General features: G+C 37.2%; 1 protein-coding gene across 3 annotated transcripts in view; it reads right to left on the reverse strand.

The window, feature by feature from the left end:
• CDK8 (cyclin dependent kinase 8) overlaps positions 1 to 19,133 on the reverse strand; it is a 129,842-nt gene that overhangs the window by 55,003 nt on the left and 55,706 nt on the right. For 2 of the 3 annotated variants that reach the window (XM_078070547.1, XM_078070546.1), the window contains exon 2: positions 13,904 to 13,979. The exons of the other annotated variant lie outside the window; for it this stretch is intronic. In XM_078070547.1, coding sequence (XP_077926673.1) covers positions 13,904 to 13,979 — 76 coding nt within the window. The remainder of the gene's footprint in view (positions 1 to 13,903; positions 13,980 to 19,133) is intronic. 3 annotated transcript variants of the gene reach the window in all.

The following is a 19,133-nucleotide window of genomic DNA, read 5'->3' on the forward strand; positions in this document are numbered from 1 at the left end:
AAAAAAAAAAAATATTTCTTTTTATTTTATTTATTTGACAGAGAGACAGCGAGAGAGGGAACACAAGCAGGGGGAGTGGGAGAGGGAGAAGCAGGCTCTCCACTGAGTAGGGAGCCTGATGCGGGGCTCGATCCCGGGACCCTGGGATCATGACCTGAGCCAAAGGCAGACACTTAGCCGACTGAGCCACCCAGGCGCCCCTAAGTCAATATTTCTATTGAAGTACTTCCAAAAAACTAGGGCGCTGGGCTACATTTAGCAGGACTAACATTAACCAAATACCTCCTACACGCCAGCCACTGTGGTAGATGCTCTAGGTCCTGGCATATAAAATGTGCTAAGACTTGCTGAAGTCCTCCAGTGGGAGACAAATTCAAGTAAGCACACAATCCTAATGCTGTGGCTGCAGCAGTGGTAACTGATTATTTATTGAGAGTAGCTAACATTTACCTAGAGTTTATCAGGTCCAAAGAAGTATGCCAAGTTCCTCACAATAAATCCTATGGGACACTATTACCATTTTACAAATGAGGAAACGAAAACACAAGGAAATTAACTAACTTGCCTTGGGTCCTAAAAGCTAGTAAGTGGCAAAGCTAGGTAAAGCACAGGTAATCTGACCAGGGCTTTAAGTGCTACAGGCAGTACTTTTGAGACTGGTACTCTGACGCTGTGAGAACATCCCAGAGTTCTCCCAGCTGATGAAAAGCACTTCAGCATTTCATCACCCCATACAGAAACAGCCCATAGCATGTAGATACTTATTTAACATTTTCTAAGGGGTTTTTTTGGGCCTTTTTGAAGTTTTCATGTTAAAAAAAATTTAAAGAAAAGGTTCGAATAAATTTAAGCAATGGTTTCCATCACAGAAATCACCTAAATTCTTATTCTACTGGGAATAAAATCTTATAATTTTCTGTACTAAGATCACTACTAAATATACAAATGTCTTAATACATCATTCATCATAAACTTAATTCATTCCAGTTGTACCATACAATATCACACTTAATCTGAACTCTTAAAGTACAAATAAATATAAAATAAATTAATAACATTTAAAACTGTATCTTGTCAATAAATATCACTTACACCAGTGAGAATATAGGAAATAAAACCTCTGATATTCTCAAAATGACACTGATTTCTAATATTAAAATTTTACAACATGGCAAAAATAATAAATTCTGAATTTATGCCATGGGTATGATGATAGCTAAGTTGAAATACTACAACTGTATACAGAATACTGTTCCAAAATTATTTCAATTATTTTGTTAAAGCTGTGGAAGCTTTCTTCACAGGGGAAGCTGTCCAGTTTCCCCAACACCATTTGTTGAAGAGACTGTCTTTTTTCCATTGTATATCTATTCCTCTGATAAAAACAAAACCAAAAACAAACTCTGAGGTGCCTAGATTAAAGCAGATGTGAACTTTAAAAGTAGAGTCTGGAGCTTTACCTTTGCTCCCCTAGCTCCTTTACTTCAACTACAAGACTGCCTCTTGGAATATAGTAGATGGTCCACTGAAGCACAGTTTGAAAACCACTAAGCTAAAGGGATTCTAGTTCACAAGAAATCCTGTTAATACAAAACAAACCACTTACAATAAAATGAGGATGAAGACGTGTAATGTTCCTAACTTTAGTAGAAATACTCAGAGTTCTTTCCTTCTTCCCTCCCTTTCACAAGTATTTACTGAGCAAAAACTGTTTCACGCGTAGCACACACTGGTGAAGAAATGTGTTACATTTCTTCTTCTCAGAGGAAGATTTAATGAAGGGAAAGAGGACTGATAAGATGTGCCAAAAGAGATGGGATTTTTTTTTTCTTTTTGATTTTTTATTATAGAAATTCTTCAAACATAAATAAAATAGAACAATAAAACAGACCCCCATATATCATTATCCACTCTCAGCCTATCTCATTTTATCAACATTCATACCCACTCTTCCCACCTTACCCTGGATTATTTTGAAATAAATCCTAGATCTGATATGATTTCACCTGTAAATATTTCAGTATATGTCTCAAAAATATAGGATCTCTTTTCTCTGACCACATGGAAATAAATTAGCAATCAACAATAAACTATCTCAAAAGACTCACATGTTTAAAAATTTTTTTTATTAAGTTTTTTTATTGTAATTCCAGTGTAGTGAACATACAGTGCTATACTAGTTTCAGGTGTATAACATAGTGATTTGACAATTCTATACATTACTCAGTGCTCATCATGGTAAGTGTACTCTTTAATCCCCATCCCCTATTTCATCCATCTCCCACCCACCTCCCCTCTAGTAATCATCAGTTTGTTCTCTATAGTTAAAGTCTGTTTCTTGGTTTGACTCTTTTTTTCCCTTTTGCTTGTTTTGTCTCTTAAATTCCACATGAGTAATATCATACAGTATTTGTCTTTCTCTGATTTACTTCACTTAGCATTATACTCTCTAGCTCCATCCATGTTGTTGCAAATGGCAAGATTCCGTTCTTATGGCTGAATATTTCTGTGTGTGCACGCACGCACGCACACACACACACACACATCTTCTCTATTCATTCATCTATCGATGGACACTTGGGCTGCTTCCACAATTTGTATATCATAAATGATCCTGCAACAAACAGAGGGGTAAATGTATCCCTTTGAATTTCTGGGGTAAATACCCAGGAGTGTGATTACTGGACTGTAGAGTAGTTCTATTTCTAACTTTTTGAGGAACCTCCATACTGTTTTCCACAGTAGCTACACCAGTTTGTATTCTCACCAACAGTGCACCAGGGTTCCTTTTCCTCCACATCCTCACCAACAGTTGTTGTTTCTTGTGTTTTTGACTTTAGCCATTCTGACAGGTATAATATCTCATTGTAGTTTTGATTTGCATTTCCCAGATGATGAGTGATGTTGGGCATCATTTTTGTGTCTGTTGGCTATCTGGATGTCTTCTTTGGAGAAATGTCTGTTCATGTCTTCTTCCCATTTTTAAATTGGGTTATGTGTTTTTTGGGTGTTGAGTTGTATCAATTCTTTATATATTTTGGATACTAACCCTTTATCAGATATATGATTTGCAAATATCTTTTTCCACTAAGTAGGTTGCCTTTTAATTTTGTTGACTGTTTCCTTCACTGTGCAAAAACTTTTTATTTTGATGTAGTCCCAATAGATTACTTTGGATTTCATATCCCTTGCCTCAGGAGACAGATCTAGAAAAATGATGCTAGAGCCAACATCAGAGAAATTACTGTCTGTGCTCTCTTCAAGGATTTTTATGGTTTCAGGTCTCACATTTAGGTCTTTAATCCATTCTGAGTTTATTTTTGTATATGGTGAAAGAAAGAGGTCCAGTTTCATTCTTTTGCATGTCCAGTTTAGCTGTCCAGTTTCCCCAACACCATTTGTTGAAGAGACTGTCTTTTTTCCATTGTATATCTATTCCTCTGTCAAAGATTAACTGACCATATAGTTATGGGTTTATTTCTGAGTTTTTTATTCCATTCCACACGTTTAAAAATTAAACTATATATATTTTTTTAAGATTTAATTAATTTATTTGAGAGAGAGAGCGTGAGAGACAGAGACTGAGTTGTGAGGAGAGGAGCAGAGGAAGAACGACAAGCAGACTTCAGGCTGAGTTTGGAGCCCGATGCAGGGTTCAACCTCACAACCCTGAGATCATGACCTAAGCCCAAATCAGGAGTGAGACACATAACCAACTGAGGCACCCAGGCACCCCTAAAAATTAAACAATATATTTCTAAATAATCCATGAAAAAAAGAACAAAGAAAACTGAAAATATTCTGTACTAAATGATAATGAAAATACAATGTAACAAAACTTATGGAATACAAGTAGAATACAGCTTGGAGGAAAATTTATAGTTATTTTAATTGCTTATTGCAAAGAATAATTTAAAATCAATGACCTAAGGTTCCACCTTAAGAAGATAAAAGAGAAATGCAAGTCCAAAGTAGAAGGAAAAATATAATAAAGATAAGAGCAGAGATCAATAACATAGAAAATACAAATTACCAACCCGCAATGAAATAGGACATCACCAAAGAAACTACAGACGTGAAAAGATAACGGAATATTATGAACAAGTTTGTGCCAATAAATTCAACAACTTAAACAAAATAGACAAATTAGATATAGACAAATTACAGGGGCGCCTCGGTGGCTCAGTCGGTTAAGCGTCTGCCTTCAGCTCAGGTCATGATCCCAGGGTCCAGGAATCGAGCCCCGCATTGGGGTCTCTGCTCAGCGGGAAGTCTGCTTCTCCCTCTCCTTCTGCCTGCCACTCCCCCTGCTTGTGTTTGTGCGCAACCCCCAAGTCAAAGAAATAAATAAAATCTTTAAAAAAAAGAAATAGACAAATTACATAAAAAATACAATATATCAAACACAAGATGAAAAATAAAATCTGAGAGCTCTTTATCAACTAAGTAAATAATACTGGTTGGTGAATTCTATAAACATTTAAGAAAGAAAAACTATAAATCTTACAAAGACTATAAGAATATGGGGGATAAAAAAAGGCTGCCTAATGTATTTCATGAGGGCAGCACAATCTTGATACCAAAGACAAAGACATTACAGGACAGATACAGACCAATATCGTTCAAACTCATTCACTGCAAACTCCTTTACAACACATTAGTAAATCAAATCTAGCAATATATAACCAAGCAGGCATTATTTCAAGAATGCAAAACTGGATAAACATTAAAAATCAATGTAGCCGGTCGGAGGAGCAAGATGGCAGGGGAGTAGGAGACCTAAATTTCGTCTGGTCCCAGGAATTCAGCTAGATAGGGATCAAACCATTCTGAACACCTACGAACTCAAAAGCAAATTGAAGAAAAGCAACAACTCTCTGAACAGAAAAGCGACCACTTTCTGGAAGGTAGGACCTGCGGAGAAATGAATACAAGGCGATATTCAGGAGGATAGAGGGCGGAGGAGGGGCCTCCGTCGGCCGCTACCAGCAAGTGATAGAGCAGCAGAGCACAAGATCGGAACTTTTAGAAGTCGGCTCTGCTGAGGGACGTCACTCCAGTGGCTAAGTGGGGGGTGGAACCCTCACTGGGACAGTGTGGTCTCAGGACCCTCAGGGTCACAGAAAGACCGGGCGGGTGGTGGTGCCTGAGTGGTAGAGCTCCCAAGTATCAGAGCAGGGAAGCCAGCTGCAGAGACGGAGACGAGCAGTGGGCTCTCAGCTCGGGGTTGCCATAACCCGTGATCTGCGGCACAGCTGGGTCACAGCTCTTCCATCAGGGACCCAACAAGTGGCAGATCCGGGGAGACTCCCCTTCCTTCCTCCCCGGGGAGGAGCGGCACAGGAGCACATCCCAGGGATCTGCTGGGTTTGGAGACTCCACACGGGGTCGGGTGCCAGAGATAGTAACGCTCAGTCACAGGCCCGGTGAGTAAGGAGTGCGGCCGGAGACCGGGGAGACGGGAGTGATTGACTGCTTTTCTCTGCGGGCTCACTGAGGAGTGGGGCCCCAAGTTCTCGGGTCCTCTGGGGCGGAGACTGGGAGGCCACCATTTTCACTCTTGTCCTCCAAAGCTGTACAGAAAGCTTGCAGGGAACAAAAGCTCCCAAGAGCAAACCCCAGCAGATTACTTAGCCCGGCCCCCTGCAAGGGCAGGGCAATTCCGCCTCCGGCAGACACCTGAGAACGACTGCAACAGGCCCCTCCCCTAGAAGATCAGCAAGAACAGCCAGCCAAGACCAAGTTTACCCATCAATGAGAACGGCAGAACTTCAGCACTAGGGGAATACAGCACATAGAATTCATGGCTTTTTTCCCCATGATTCTTTAGTCTTTCAAAGTTAATTTTTTTAATTTTCTTTTTCTTTTTTTGAATTTTTCTTTTTCCCTTTTTCGACCAACATCTTATCAATCCCTTTCTTGAAAATCTTTTTTATTTTTCATTTTTAGAGTCATATTCTAGCCCTTCATAGTAGCTAACCTTATTTTTGGTATATATATATGTTGTTCTCTCTTTAAAATTTTGGGATACAGTTTCTTCTAACAGACCAAAATATATGCTAAATCTCTAGTGTATGGCTTTGTTCTAGTCTCCTGCCTGATCACATTCTCTCCCCCCTTTTTTTTTTAATTCCTCTTCTTTCCTTTTTTCAACCAACTTCTTATCAATTCCTTTTATAAAAATCTTTTATAATTTTCATCTTTACAGTCATATTCCATCCCTTCATTGTATTTACCCTTATTTATGTACATACAAAAGTTTTTCTTTCTTTAAGATTTTGGGAGTCACTTTCTTCTAAAAGACCAAAATATGACCAAAATCTAGTGTGTGGCTCTGTTCTACTCACCAGCCTGATCATATTCTTTTTTTTTCCCCTTTCTTTTCTCCCTGTTTTAGGTCTCTTCTGATTTGTTTAGTGTATATTTTTCTGGGGCTGTTGTTACCCCGTTATCATTTTATTCTGTCATTTATCTATTGTCCTCTGGACAAAAGGACAAGACGGAAAAAATCACCTCAACAAAAAGAACAAGAGGCAGTACTGACTGCCAGGGACCTAATCAATACGGACATTAGTAAGATGTCGGAACTAGAGTTCAGAATGACGATTATAAAGATACTAGCTGGGGTTGAAATAAGCATGGAAGATATTAGAGAAACCCTTTTTGGAGAAATCAATGAACTAAAATCTAACCAAGTTGAAATCAAAAAGGCTATTAATGAGGTGCAATAAAAAATGGAGGCTCTAACTGCTAGGATAAATGAGGCAGAAGAAAGAATCAGTGAGATAGAAGACCAAATGATGGCAAATAAAGAAGCTGAGAAAAAGAGAGATAAACAACTACTGGATCACGAGGGCAGAATTCGAGAGCTAAGTGAAACCATAAGACAAAACAATATTAGAATAATTGGGATCCCAGAAGAAGAAGAAGAAAGAGAGAGAGGGGCAGAAGGTATATTGCAGCAAATAATAGCAGAGAACTTCCCTAATTTGGGGAAGGAAACAGGCATCAAAATCCAGGAGGCACAAAGAACCCCCTTCAAAATCAGTAAAAATAGGTCAACACGCCAACATCTAATAGTAAAACTTACAAGTTTCAAAGACAAAGAGAAAATCCTGAAAGCAGCTCAGGACAAGAGATCTGTAACCTACAATGGTACAAACATTAGATTGGCAACAAACCCATCCACAGAGACCTGGCAGGCCAGAAAGGACTGGCATGATATATTCAAAGCACTAAACAAGAAAAATATGCAGCCAAGAATACTATATCCAGCTAGGCTGTCATTGAAAATAGAAGGAGAGATAAAAAGCTTCCAGGACAAACAAAAACTAAAGGAATTTGCAAACACGAAACCAGTCCTACAAGAAATCTTGAAAGGGGTCCTCTAACCAAAGAGAGAGCCCAAAAGTAACATAGACCAGAAAGGAACACAGACAATATACAGTAACAGTCACCTTACAGGCAATACAATGGCACTAAATTCCTATCTTTCAATAGTTACCCTGAATGTAAATGGGCTAAATGCCCCAATCAAAGACACAGGCTATCAGATTGGATAAAAAAACAAGACCCATCGATATGCTGTCTGCAAGAGACTCATTTTAGACCCAAAGACAACCCCAGATTGAAAGTGAGGGGGTGGAAAACCATTTACCATGCTAATGGACACCAAAAGAAAGCTGGGGTGGCAATCCTTATATCAGACAAATTAGATTTTAAACCAAAAACTATAATAAGAGATGAGGAAGGACACTATATCATACTTAAAGGGTCTATCCAACAAGAAGATCTAACAATTGTAAATATCTATGCCCCTAACATGGGAGCAGCCAATTATATAAGCCAATTAATAACAAAAGCAAAGAAACACATCGACAACAATACAGTAATAGTGGGGGACTTTAACACCACCCTCACTGAAATGGATAGATCACCTAAGCAAAAGATCAAAAAGGAAATAAAGACTTTAAATGACACACTGGACCAAATGGACTTCACAGATATATTCAGAACATTCCATCCCAAAGCAACAGAATACACATTCTTCTCTAGTGCCCATGGAACATTCTCCAGAATAGATCACATCCTAGGTCACAAATCAGGTCTCAACTGGTACCAAAAGATTGGGATCATTCCCTGCATATTTTCAGACCACAGTGCTTTGAAACTAGAATTCAATCACAAGAGGAAAGTTGGAAAGAACTCAAATACATAGAGGCTAAAGAGCATCCTACTAAAGAATGAATGGGTCAACCAGGAAATTAAAGAAGAATTAAAAAAATTCATGGAAACCAATGAAAATGAAACCACAACTGTTCAAAATCTTTGGCATGCAGCAAAGGCAGTCCTAAGAGGAAAGTATATAGCCATACAAGCCTTTCTCAAGAAACAAGAAAGGTCTCAAATACACAACCTAACCCTACACCTAAAGGAGCTGGAGAAAGAACAGCAAATAAAGCCTAAATCCAGCAGGAGAAGAAAAATAATAAAGATCAAAGCAGAAATCAGTGAAATAGAAACCAAAAGAACAGTAGAACAGATCAACAAAACTAGGAGCTGGTTCTTTGAAGGAATTAATAAGATTGATAAACCCCTGGCCAGACTTATCAAAAAGAAAAGAGAAATGACCCAAATCAACAAAATCATGAATGAAAGAGGAGAGATCACAACCAACACCAAAGAAATACAAACAATTATAAGAACATATGAGCAACTATATGCCAGCAAATTAGATAATCTGGAAGAAATGGATGCATCCCTAGAGATGTATCAACTACCAAAACTGAACCAGGAAGAAATAGAAAACCTGAATAGACCTATAACCACTAAGGAAATTGAAGCAGTCATCAAAAATCTCCCAACAAACAAAAGCCCAGGGCCAGATGGCTTCCCAGGGGAATTCTACCAAACATTTAAAGAAGAATTAATACCTATTCTTCTGAAACTGTTCCAAAAAATAGAAATGGAAAGAAAACTTCCAAACTCGTTTTATGAGGCCACCATTACCTTGATCCCACAATCAAAGAACCCATCAAAAAGGAGAATTACAGACCAATATCCTTGATGAATATGGATGCAAAAATTCTCATCAAAAATACTAGCCAATAGGATCCAACAGTACATTCAAAGGATTATTCCCCAGGACCAGGTGGGATTTATTCCTGGGCTGCAAGGTTGGTTCAACATCTGCAAATCAATCAATGTGATACAATCCATTAATAAAAGAAAGAACAAGAACCATATGATTCTCTCAACAGATGCAGAAAAGGCACTTGACAAAGTACTGCATCCTTTCTTGATCAAAACTCTTCAGAGTATAGGGATAGAGGGTACATACCTCAAAATCATAAAAGCCATCTACGAAAAACCCACAGCAAGTATCATTCTCAATGGGGAAAAACTGAGAGCTTCCCCCTAAGGTCAGGAATATGGCAGGGATGTCCAGTATCACCACTGCTATTCAACATAGTATTAGAAGTCCTAGCCACAGCAATCAGACAACAAAAAGAAAGAAAAGGCATCCAAATCGGCAAAGAAGAAGTCAAACTCTGTTTGCAGATGATATGATACTTTATGTGGAAAACCCCAAAGACTCCACCCCAAAACTGCTAGAACTCATACAGGAATTCAGTAAAGTGGCAGGATATAAAATCAATGCACAGAAATCAGTGGCATTCCTATACACCAACAACAAGACAGAAGAAAGAGAAATTAAGGAGTTGATCCCATTTACAATTGCACCCAAAACCATAAGATACCTAAGAATAAATCTAACCAAAGAATCAAAGAATCTGTACTCAGAAAACTATAAAATACTTACGAAAGAAGACACAAAGAAATGGAAAAACGTTTCATGCTCATGGATTGGAAGAACAAATATTGTGAAGATGTCAACGCTACCTAGAGCAATCTACACATTTAATGCAATCCCTATCAAAATACCATCAACTTTTTTCAAAGAAAACTCCATCCAAATGGCCAACAGACACATGAAAAAGTGCTCAACATCACTCGGCATCAGGGAAATCCAAATCAAAACCTCAATGAGATACCACCTCACACCAGTCAGAATGGCTAAAATTAACAAGTCAGGAAACGACAGATATTGGTGGGGATGCGGAGAAAGGGGAACCCTCCTACACTGTTGGTGAGAATGCAAGCTGGTGCAGCCACTCTGGAAAACAGTATGGAGGGTCCTCAAAAAGTTGAAAATAGAGCTACCATACGACGCAGCAATTGCACTACTGGGTATTTACCCCAAAGATACAAATGTAGGGATCCGAAGGGGTACATGCACCCCGATGTTTATAGCAGCAAAGTCCACAATAGCCAAACTGTGGAAAGAGCCAAGATGTCCATCGACAGTTGAATGGATAAAGAAGATGCGGTGTGTGTGTGTGTGTGTGTGTGTGTGTGTGTGTGTGTGTGTGTGTGTACACACAATGGAATATTATGCAGCCATCAAAAGGAATGAAATCTTGCTATTTGCAACGACGTGGATGGAACTGGAGGGTATTATGCTGAGCGAAATAAGTCAATCAGAGAAAGACATGTATCATATTATCTCACTGATATGAGGAATTCTTAATCTCAGGAAACAAACAGGATTGCTGGAGTGGTGGGGTGTGGGAGGGATGGGGTGGCTGGGTGATAGACATTGGGGAGGGTATGTTCTATGGTGAGTGCTGTGAATTGTTTAAGACTGTTGAATCACAGACCTGTACCTCTGAAACAAATAATACATTATATGTTAAAAAAAAAAAAGAAGATAGTAGGAAGGGAAAAATGAAGGTGGGAGAATCGGAGGGGGAGAGGAACCATGAGAGACTATGGTTCTGAGAAACAAACTGAGGGTTCTAGAAGGGAGGGGGGTGGGGGGATGGGTTAGCCTGGTGATGGGTATTAAAGAGGGCACATATTGAATGGAGCACTGGGTGTTATACGCGAACAATGAATCATGGAACACTACATCAAAAACTAAGGCTGTAATGTATGGTGATTAACAGAACATAATAAAATTAAAAAAAAAATCAACATAGCCTACCAATGTAACAGAATAAAAGAGAACTATAGGGTCATTTCAGTACATGTAGTGAAAAAGCATCTGATAAAATTCGATACCACTTATGAAAAAATAGAAGGAATTTCCTTAGTCTGACCGATGGCATCTATGAAAAAAAACCCAATAGCTATCATTTTACCTAATGGTGAAACACTGAAAACACTTTCCCCAAGATTCGGAACAAGTTAAAGATGTCCATCCTCATTACTCTTCAACATTATATGAAAGGCCCGAGCCAGTGCAATAAGAAAAGAAATAAAAATAAAAAGATGGAAAGAAGGAAAACTATTCTAAATTGCAGATGACATAATTATTTATGCAGAAAATTTGCATATATTAAAGATTACCAGTGAATTTACATATATATCTAAAATGTACAATATTTTAAAAGTTCTCTTTTTTCTTTTAAAAGTTCTTTTTCTAAGTATAGAAGCAAACAAATGGGAAATAAAATTTTAAATTAAAATTTTAAAAACAATCCCATTTCCAATAGAGCCAGAAAACATGAAGTCCTTAGAAATGAATCTAATGGAAGGTGTGCAAAACCTCTACAACTAAAAACTATAAAACACTGTAGAGAAAATTAAAGAAAATCTTTAAAAATAGAAAGTATATCTTTTTAGATTTATGGTTTGGATGTGTCAATATTTCCTGAATTGATTCAAACTATAATTCCAGCAGGCATATTTTAGAAATAAAAATTGACTAGCTGATTCCAAAATTTATATGATAATGCAAAGGACCTAAAATAGCCCAAAATCCTCAAACAGAATAATAAGGCTGGTGGCCGTATACAATCTCACCTCAAATCTTGCTGTAAAGCTAGAGTGACCTGATATTGGCATTAAGTATTGACAAAAAGATGGAACAGAATAGAGTCCAGAAATAGTCCATACTTACACAGTCACTTAAGTTTTTACAAAGGTGCCAAACAAATTCAATGGGGAAGAATCTTTTTAAAAAAATGGTGTTACAACAACTGTACATTCATATGGGGTGAGGTGGGAAAGAAGCTCAAAGCTTACATCACACCTATACAAACAAAAATGAATTAAGTATAACATAAACTAAAAAATAAAACCAAAAATATACAGCTTCTAGAAGAAAACACAGGAAAATTTCTTCACAATCGTAAAGATTTCTTCTGCCAGATACAGAAATCAATAGTCATAAAAAGGAAAAATTAGTAAATTTCATCAAAAATAAAAATTTCTGCTCACTTTAGGTTGAAGAATCATAATCAAATACATTAAAAATAAGTTTTTGCATTTATTTCTATGCTTAACTGCATTTACAGTTATCAACATATACATGAAGAATGTCTGTTCCTAAAATGAATGGAGTTGTTTGTTTTTAAAACATTTTGTTGAAGTTTAATAAACAGAGAAAAAGCACACAAACCGTAAGTTCACAGCTCAGTGAGTTCTCACACAGTAAACCCATATAACCAGACCCAGAACAAGATCAAGAAACAGAACATTACTAGAATCCTGAAAGTTCCCTTGTCTCCCCCTTCCGTCACTCCCTGACCCCTCCAAAGGTAATCTCCATCATGACATCTAACATCACCAACCACAGTTTAATGGATTTTAATTCTTTAAACCTAACTAGAATATGTAGAACTGTAGATGTTGAAGAACTGATAGTTAAGGTACAGATATCCTCCCTCTAGATTCAAGAACATTAAAAACCTATCAATTACTCGAAATATAATTTCCAACATGGCATACCTTTGGTTAAGAAAGAATGCCCTCCACCTCACCTCTACTCTTCCCTCATGGAGATAATTCTTACGTGTCTTCCAAAACCTGCAACCTTCCTTGATTCTCTCGGTTACATGTAGATAATTTTCTCATTCTCCATACTTCTATCATTGTGCTTAGTACACTATTATTGTAAGATTTATGAGTGTCTTTCCTCATCAGTGTGTAAATATTTAAGGCCAGGGACTCTCACTTGTTCTGTTTCTTTACTTTTACCTACTCTAGTTCCCATCAACATGACACACAACAAATGGTTGATAACTGAAAACCCAGTGGTATAGAATCTGTTAAATGGGTAAAATTATTTAAATTAATATACCCAGGTAACAACAGCCTATTATCTGTAGATAGATACAAGGGCTAAAAATGACAAAAGCAAAGATTATAATATATATTCTAGAATATTTTGATTATAGCCAGAAAAGATAAATTTGGATCCATAGTGTTAAAGTAGTAAAAACTGAAGTAAAATCTCATGGAAGTAATACTCAGTTTAAATGTGTGAATAATTATTTAGTAATGCATTAACATGAATATTTTCTTTTGGAATCAAAATGAGATTCTAATACCATATGGAAAGCTATGCTTCCAAAAGAAAACAGCACGTATTTTTACATATTCAAATGAACAGACAGATAAAAAGGAAAATCAGTAACACAATCTCATTTTAAGTTCACATAAGTAATGACATCAATCTCATCTTATTAAAATAGAAATATTAATTTTAATGAACATACAGATTCATACAAATTTACTTTTATTGTATCCAATGAAATAACAAGAATTTCTGGACCCTTAATATTTAGTGACATTTATTGGAAAAATATACATTTATATAAACAACTAAGATTGACTTACTCCCAAATAAATGAATTTTATAGTTATTTCTGCTAGAACTACATGCCACCTTTATTTCTCTTAGGAAACAAATATATTTTTCTATAGATCGTCAATATGAAAAATATTTACCAACTTTCAATTAATGTGTATATGTGGCAAATACAATTCAGAGACCTACATAGTTGACACTCATAAGTCAATTGATAATAATGATTATAAAAAGAACTTCACTTACTGCTATTTCTCTACATGCCGACATAGAGATCCCAGTTCCTTCTATTTGTTTTAAAGCATAGTCTTTATCATCTTTCCTGTAAAAACAAAGTTATTTTAATATTTGGATAAAACTAAATTTATGTGCATTTTTAATAAAATATAATACATAAATCACATACTTAATATCTTTTGACACCTTTCACATGTAATCACATAGTATCATATAGGAAAAAGGTTTTATATAATCTAGTTCAATCCCATTATTTGATGAGGAAAGTTAGACTCAAAGTAATAAAGACTTGTCCAAGGCTCCATGGTTTGGGAAGACAAAGACTCAGAAATAGGTTCTTCCTGTTCTAATATGCATACATTTCCTTTCTATATATGCATGTGTGTGTTTGTGTGTGTGTGTGTGTGTACTGTACACTCGGCACGCACACATACACAACTTGCTTTCTAAAACCCTTTCAGATATTGATGGGTCAAAAAAATTAGGGTCAAAAAATTAAGAAATGAATGTATCACTAAAGTACAAAATGGTGATAATTTCAAACAAGTTATAGTCCTCATATCCCCCAATACCTCCGAAGAGAGTCACTCAACATGTGTTTATTGAGCACTTACTATGTATTCAGACCTGTGCTCAGTACTGGGGATACAGCAAGTTCCTTCTATGGAGCTTTCTGTGTCTACTGGCCTAGCAGATAAATAACTAACATACCACAATACAGGATGATAAGTGCTATGACAGGGCAAGTGCAAACCACAGAGGTTACTCAATGGTTACTCTGGTAGAGGACCTAAGCAAAAAATTCTCAAAAGAAGCACCATTCAAATGAGGCCTAAACAACAATTCTTGAAATTTTTGACTCAGGACCCCTTTACTCTCTTGGATATTACTGAAGACTCTCAAGAGTTTTTGTTATATCTATCACTATTTACCCTATTAGATTTTTTAAATGGAACTTTTAAAAACATGGAATGCAAAAGCATATATCTATTAGCCACCAGAGCAATGATATCATCAGGTTATGACACCTTTGGAAAAAACCCACTGTACATTCATGAGACAGTGAGAAAAGGAAATGCCGATGACCCTTGAACAACATGGGTTTGTACTACATTGTCCACTTACACAGAGATTTTTTTTTTGATAAATACAATACAGTACTATAAGTGTATTTTATGATTTTCTTAACACTTTCTTTTTTCAAGCTTACTTTATTGTAAGAACACAGTATATAACACATGTAAATATGTATTGGGCGCCTGGGTGGCTCAGTTGGTTAAACGACTGCCTCTGGCTCAGGTCATGATTCTGGAGTCCCAGGATCAAGCGCCGCATCGGGCTCCCTGCTCAGTGGGGAGTCTGCTTCTCCCTCTGACCCTCTCATGCTTTCTCTCTCTCTCAAATAAACAAATAAAATCTTTAAAAATATATATATTAATCTACTGTTTATCTATAAGGCTATTAGTAGTTAAGTTCTTGGGGAAGTAAAAGTTATATGTGAATTTTAGACTGTAGTGATAGTGGTGTGCTATCGGCACCCACCCCAAAACCCCACGTTATTTAAGGGTCAACTGTAATATCATAGCACTACTATGAAAATAGTGTTGACCTTATGGGCCCTCTGAAAGAATTTTGTGTGTGTGTGGGGGGGGTAACTAGCAGTTCCCAGATCAGACTTCAAGAACTGCTGGTGTGTGTGTATGGGGCGGGGGGTATGAGTTAAGGGGGAAACACAATGTGAAGACAAATGAAGTGAGAGAAAACCATTTGAGGGTGAACAGACACAGTAAACAATGGGGGATGAGGCTGATGGCATTAATTAGGAACGACAACATAAAAGTCTTTTTACTCCAAGAATAACAGGAAGCACTCCATTTAAGATTTCTTTAAGAAGAAAATACCAATTAGGGATGCCTGGTGGCTCAGTCGGTTAAGCGGCTGCCTTCGGCTCAGGTCATGATCCCAGGGTCCTGGGATCGAGCCCCACATCAGGCTCCCTGTTCAGCAGGGAGTCTGCTTCTCCTTCTCCCCCTGCTTGTGCTTTCTCTCTCTCTCCCTCAAACAAATAAATAAAATCTTAAAAAAAAAAAGAAAATATCAATTATATTATATTTGAAAAAAACATCTTTGGCTGCCTTTTGAATGCTTAGGGGGAGTAAATAAGAGCAGGAGGCAGAGAAGCTCCTGTTAAAAGAAGTTAAAAGTAAACAGTGTTAAAATTACTCAGTTGAGAGATGATGGTGGTAGCTGCAGAATGGTGGTTGCCATACGGGGTAGACAGACTGGAGTGGAGCGATGTAATGCAGAACCAGTAGCACTTGGTGACTGGGCAGAAGGAGGAGGAGTCAAAGAAAATGATTTCTGCCCTGGCAATAGGTTAACGGCAATATTACTGACTGAAATAAAAAACAGCAGGAGAAAAAGATCTGAGGGAACAAAAAGATGATAGTTCTATTCTGTGCAGGTTGAGTCTGCAGTACATACGAGACACCTAAGTAAAAATGTCAAGCTGAATAAACACAGCTAAAGCTCAAGAGAAAGCTGAAGATACCGATTTACTATAATCAGCATATATACAGTAATTAAAGTCATGAGAGTAAAGTGACTCCAAAGAGAAGGACTGCCAAAAAAAAAAAAAAAAAGATTTTGAAAAAGGGCAGAATAGTAAATAGTATCACAAGCTGCAAAGAAAGCTAGTAAGGTGAGGACGGAGAAGTGTCCACTGCATTTAGCAATGATGAAGTCACCAGACAGGAGAGGAGGCAAAAATAGTTGGAGTGATATAGTGGCAGAATGTGTACAGCAGAAGGCTGAGGAATGAATGGGGCATAAGCAAACTAAGACAGTGAGTGTAGGTATTTGAAGGGGAAAAGGACGTCGGGAGCTGGAGTAATACACAAGGTTAAAGAATTATTATTATTTTTTTTAAGATGGAAAAGACTTGAATAGGTTAAGTACTGACACGAAGAACCCAGAGAAAAGGAGTTGCTGATATGAGAGAGAGGTAAAAATTTAGAGAGCAAAGACTGAAATGCTGGGGAAAAATTAGATAGGGTTAGAAGGAGAAATATTTTTAGCGAGAGTTCTCATCTTGATGGCTTTCATATTTTCCTGATGTTGGAAATTAGGTCATAAACTAAAAGTAAGGGCAAAGGTGGTAGAATTCAAGATCTGAATAGAGTGAAAGAAGGTTTGGTTGAATAAATGAGTAACTCCTTATAAAATCAATTCATTTAAGTTCATTTAATACTTTATTATCTTAAATTATTAAAACTTACATAGCTTTATCTTTGTTTCACAACATATTTACACCAAATCCTTAGCTGTGGGAAAAAATCCCAATTCCAATATTATTTTTCAGAAAAAAGATCTGTTTTACAACATTCAGCTTTATACTATATTTTCTAGTAAAGTACCATGGTACTCATTATTTTAAAAATACATTAAGTGTATCTATACTTAATGTTCACTAAGTCTGAATGATTTCTGAAAGACTTAAAAAAACGGAGTTAAAGAGGGTGACACAAAAGATAAAATGAAGTCTGGGGCACCTGGGTGGCTCAGTCCGCTGAGCGATCGACTCTTGGTTTCGGCTCCAGTCCTGATCTCAGGGTCATGAGAACGAGCCCTGAGTAGGGCTGCACACTCAGCAGGGAGTCCACTTGAGATTCTCTCTCCCTCTCCCTCTGCCCCTCCCTCTGCTCTCTCTCTCCCTCAAAATAAATAAATAAATCTTTAAAATAAATAAATAAATACATACATATAAACATACATAAATAAAATGAAGTCAGGGTCAGAATAAGTCTATTAGACACTTGCACATGCATGGTACTGGTTAACCCAGGAGTGTAAGAAATTGTTACATGTACTATTTGAGGATAGCATCTTAGATCTGAGCACTCTAAGGAGAAAGAGAGTGCTGGGAAAGAAAATAAATTAAATCAAAGGCTTATCCATTCACCTCCTTAACAATGACCCTGAATTTCTCTTATTTATAAATGGCCAAGTTTCTATAAATGTCTTCTCAATGAACTGAAAAATTCTCATCTGCAGATAGTCCTCTCCCCCATCCCAAATAATTTTATATCTTATATTTTATAAAAGTAAATGATGAGAAAGAAAGGTGAAATGGTAGAATAAAAAAACTGAAGATGTTTGATTATCAGAAAGGCAACCTCCTCTTGAAAATCACCGAATATAATTACCATGACAATATAATAGTGCTTTGTGGTTTACAGAGCACATTTATTTATATATCCATCTACACAGTCATAGTAAAAAGGCACATTGGAGAGGGAAAGGATTTGTTCCCGAGTTTCAGTCATGATCCAGTTGAAGTAGTCAGGCTGTATAAATAAATAATTGCAATATAGTGTTCTACGTGCTATAAATAGAGGGGATGATCAACTATAGCTTGAAGGATTGAAGCAAGATGAAAGAAATCTTCAGAAAGAGACTACCTAAGCAGAGATTCTTAAGACTTCAGAAGTCTGTCAGGAAAGGAGGGAGGAGCTGGGGAGAGAAATCAGTAGTTAGAGCAGAAATCCCAGAAAGTAGGAACAGCCTGTACAAAAATACAGAAGCACAGGGAAGGTGTGACATGCTCAGAGAATAGCAGAGAGTAGCAGTAGCAGTTTAACAGCATGAAACATGCTGACAGCTCTGAGGATGGATGTGATTTTAGGAATAGACAGAGGTAAGATGGGAGGGGTTCTTCTATGTCAGCTGTCTCCAAAGAGGGGTATAGAGTTTATGTGATGTGCCTCACTTCAGGGAGAGTAAAAAACATATAAGTATGAGAAGAAAATATTACATTAAAAAATAATAAAGCTGAGGGAAAATATGTTACGTGAAAAGACCAAAAAGAGGAGGATGAACCACGAAGAACACTTGCCTTTGACAGGAAGATTAAGTCAATAATACAAAATGGCTGTAAAGAAGTAGTTAAAAAAAATGAGCCGTGTTTTGGTAAAATAGCGTACTGAATACACATAGGAAATTTCACCTCCCTCCTAAAGCCCTATTAAAACTATGGTAAAGAAATATTTTGGGGCGCCTGGGTGGCTCAGTCATTGGGCGGCTGCCTTCCACTCAGGTCATGATCCCAGGGTCCTAGGATGGAGCCCTGCATCGCGCTCCCTGCTCCACAGGAAGCCTGCTTCTCCCTCTCCCACTCTCCCTGCTTGTGTTCCCTCTCTCGTGTCTCTCTCTGTCAAATAAATAAATAAAATCTTAAAAA

Source organism: Halichoerus grypus, chromosome 4 (assembly GCF_964656455.1).
Source record: "Halichoerus grypus chromosome 4, mHalGry1.hap1.1, whole genome shotgun sequence".
Classification (NCBI taxonomy): domain Eukaryota; kingdom Metazoa; phylum Chordata; class Mammalia; order Carnivora; family Phocidae; genus Halichoerus; species Halichoerus grypus.